Source organism: Microtus oregoni, unplaced genomic scaffold, assembly GCF_018167655.1.
Source record: "Microtus oregoni isolate MIOR12 unplaced genomic scaffold, Mior012 000005F_ref0000423, whole genome shotgun sequence".
NCBI lineage: Eukaryota > Metazoa > Chordata > Mammalia > Rodentia > Cricetidae > Microtus > Microtus oregoni.
The window spans coordinates 48,920,265-48,923,337 of NW_024543064.1; the positions used below are offsets into that span (position 1 = coordinate 48,920,265).

The window sequence follows — 3,073 nt, forward strand, 5'->3', positions numbered from 1 at the left end:
CAGCAGCAATGCTGTTGTCTGGGTTTTTAATGACAGCTTCCTTCTCAAGAGCTAGTCATACAATACAATACCTTGATATGAGTGAGATCGTCATCTTTATTCTGGCTTTATGTGAAAACTAACGGAGTCATATTAATATAATTTAAATTAGATATACTCTTTCCATTTTCAAATTCAAATGTTTCTTCACCCAAATTATTAATTTGCAGCGTTTGAAAGGTCATTGGTTGAGACTACTAGATTTTCTGGGGGGACAATGCAAATTTTATTTTAAAATCTTGCCACTTGCTAAACACCTAAATAAAACACTAGGCTGAGCATTTTAAAAATTTATTTACAAAGTTGTGTACAACACGATGGAATAACATTTAGAATACCATATATATTCATTCATATATAAACAGACTTTTATAATACAATGACACTTCGCCTTTTTGAAAAATTGTTTTTTGTATTTAAAATCTCCCAACGTCTCTATACATTCTTTTTCTCAGATAAAACTGCGGAGAGTGAACCTTCAAAAAAATGAAAGTTCAGAGCTCTAAATCTACTGAATTTTTTCTTAAAAAAATAAAAACCCCAAAAGGAAAGTCAACGATTTTTATACAAATATGTACAAAGAATTTCCCTCCCACCTCCACAGTACTGAGAACAGGCGCCGTCGGGGTATATTTTTTGGAAATTCAGTTATCAATTTTACCTGTACGGAAAGCTATTCCCAGCGGACGCGTGTTGAATTTGCTCGGCCAGCTTGGGTTGAACCAGGGGACAGAGGCCGCTGTTGGTCGGTGTTGGGGAGTCGGGGGCGGGTAGTAGAGTCCATGATTGGGGTAGAGGGACCAAGACCAGGGCAGAAGGACCAGGATCAGAGCGGGCGCACAGCCTGAAGGCGCAGGCTCTGCCGGAGGCCGCCGCCCGGCCGGGCCACCACCGGCTCATCACTATTGCGCCGGCCACTTGGCTTGAACGGCGGCGGCGGCAGCAGCTGCGGCTGAGGCTGCGGGCTGCAGGAACTGTCCAGACAGCGGCACGCTCAGGATGGGCGCGATGGTGGCAGTCGTCCGGCTCAGCGACAGGGGCTGGTGCGTGGCCATGAGCGCCGCGGACTGCACAGTCCCGGGCGGCCGCAGGAAGGACTGGGTGCTGCCGCCACCCCCGCCGCCCCCGCCACCCCCGCCCGCGCTTCCGCCACCCCCGGATGAACCCCCGGGCGCCGCGGGTCCGGCGCCTATGATGTTCTCAATGCTGAACGACGGCCGCGCACTGGGCTCGGACTTGATGAGCGACGTAGTGCCCGCAGCACTCGCCGTGCCCGCAGCTGCCGCGGCGGCGCCCAGGGTGTTGAGCTGCAACTGGAGGCTCGGGCCGAGCTGCGAGCCAAAGGCGGCCGCTTTGCGGCCCAGCTCGCCCGAGGGCAGCAGGGGCACGGCGGGCGGCAACACGGGCGCCACCGGCGGCAGCGCGTACGGGTACTGAAGCGCCGCTGCGGCCGCCGCCGCCGCCGCTGCCGCGGGATGCGAGTAGGCGCCCGCCGCCGCCGCGGGGTGCAGGCCGTAGGGGCGGCCGTAGGGTCCTGCGCCCGCCGCCGCAGCCAGGCTGTAGGCACCGAAGCTCTGCATCATGAGCGCCGTCTGCTCGCGCAGGTGCTCCTGCTGGTGGCGCTTGAAGCGCTTCCGGCGCCGCAGGAAGCTACCGTTGTCGAACATGTCCTCGGACTGGGGGTCCAGGGTCCAGTAGTTACCCTTGCCTGGATTGCCCGGCTCGCGGGGGATCTTGACGAAGCAGTCGTTGAGCGACAGGTTGTGGCGGATGCTGTTCTGCCAGGCGGGGAACTTCTCCCGGTAGTATGGGAAGCGGTTGCTGATGAACTCGCAGATGCCGCTCAGGGTCAGCTTCTTTTGCGGGCTCTGCAGGATGGCCATGGTGATGAGCGCGATGTAGGAGTACGGTGGCTTCACCAGGCTGTTCTTGGGCTTGCTCGGGGTCAGACCTCCCGCTGTACCGCCACCCGCGCCGGGCCCACCGCCGCCTGCCACCGCGTCCTCGCCGCCCTTGCAGCCGTCGGCCTCAGGCGCTCCAGCGTCGTTCCCCGGTCCGGCAGCGGTCGCTTCGGTGGGCAGTGCCAGAGATTGTTGGTGGGGCGGCTGGGACTGGCCGTGATGCGCGGTCGCCGGTGGCCCCTCGTCCGCCTCGTCCAGGCGCAGCTCCGGCGGCCCCGCGGGGCTATCGCAGCCCGCGTCGCTGTCTTTCTCATCCAGCCCGTCGTCGCCCTCGCCCACCACATCGATGTCCACATCCTCGGCCGTCAGCACCGTCTGGCCGGACATATCGCTGGCGCTGCCGCCGCCGGAGAGGGTCATCCCTCCACGGGGTTGGTGGCGGCGGCCAGGAGCGAGCAGAAAGCGAGGGGGTCCGTGAGGGACAGCAGCGGAGCTCAGGGAAAGAGGGTGCGGGTACCCCCCGAAAGAGAGCGGAGGGGGAGGGGAGGGCACAGGTAGCTCGGGGCCCTCCTGGGTCAGCTCACACCCGGAGGCCCGGCATCGCGCGGTGCGGGCGTTGCGCTCCGCCGCCCGCAGCCGCGCTCCACGAACTCCCGCGGTCCCCGACGCTTCCCTACGAGGTGGTAGCTACTGCTCGCGACCCCGAAGGTTTCTCCACACCGCGCCTCCTCACTTCGCCAGTCTTCCTCGGCCTCTCTCGCTTGGGCGTGGGGCTCAGGAGCGGTCCAGGAGAGAGCGGGTACGCCGAGTGCCAAGCAGCTCCGAAGGGCGCGGACAGGGGCAACCGCGGGGGTGGGGTGGGGGTGACAGGAACGCCAAGCCCGGGTAGTCGAAAGTCCCGTTTTAAGGACTGGCCTGATAGATTACTTTCTACTTAAAGATCCAGCGGGAGGCGGGGCCACGTGACCGCGCGTGACGTCAGGGCCGCGGTGGAGCCGGCCAAACTCAAGTTGGTTCAGGGAATTGTCAACAAAGGGACAAGAGAAGCGCAACTCCTGACCGACTAGGCGCTAGCATCCCGCGGGCCCCGAGGGCTCTTCGGGCTGCCGGGAGACCCCTGCCCACGCTGGAGC

General features: G+C 61.0%; 1 protein-coding gene across 1 annotated transcript; it reads right to left on the minus strand.

The window, feature by feature from the left end:
• Positions 1 to 321: 321 nt before the first annotated feature.
• On the minus strand, positions 322 to 2,564 carry Foxd3 (forkhead box D3). The gene has a single exon (XM_041652991.1). The coding sequence runs from the start codon at positions 2,358 to 2,360 to the stop codon at positions 942 to 944; it is 1,419 nt and encodes a 472-aa protein (XP_041508925.1). The 5' UTR covers positions 2,361 to 2,564; the 3' UTR covers positions 322 to 941.
• Between the last annotated feature and the right edge of the window lie 509 nt (positions 2,565 to 3,073).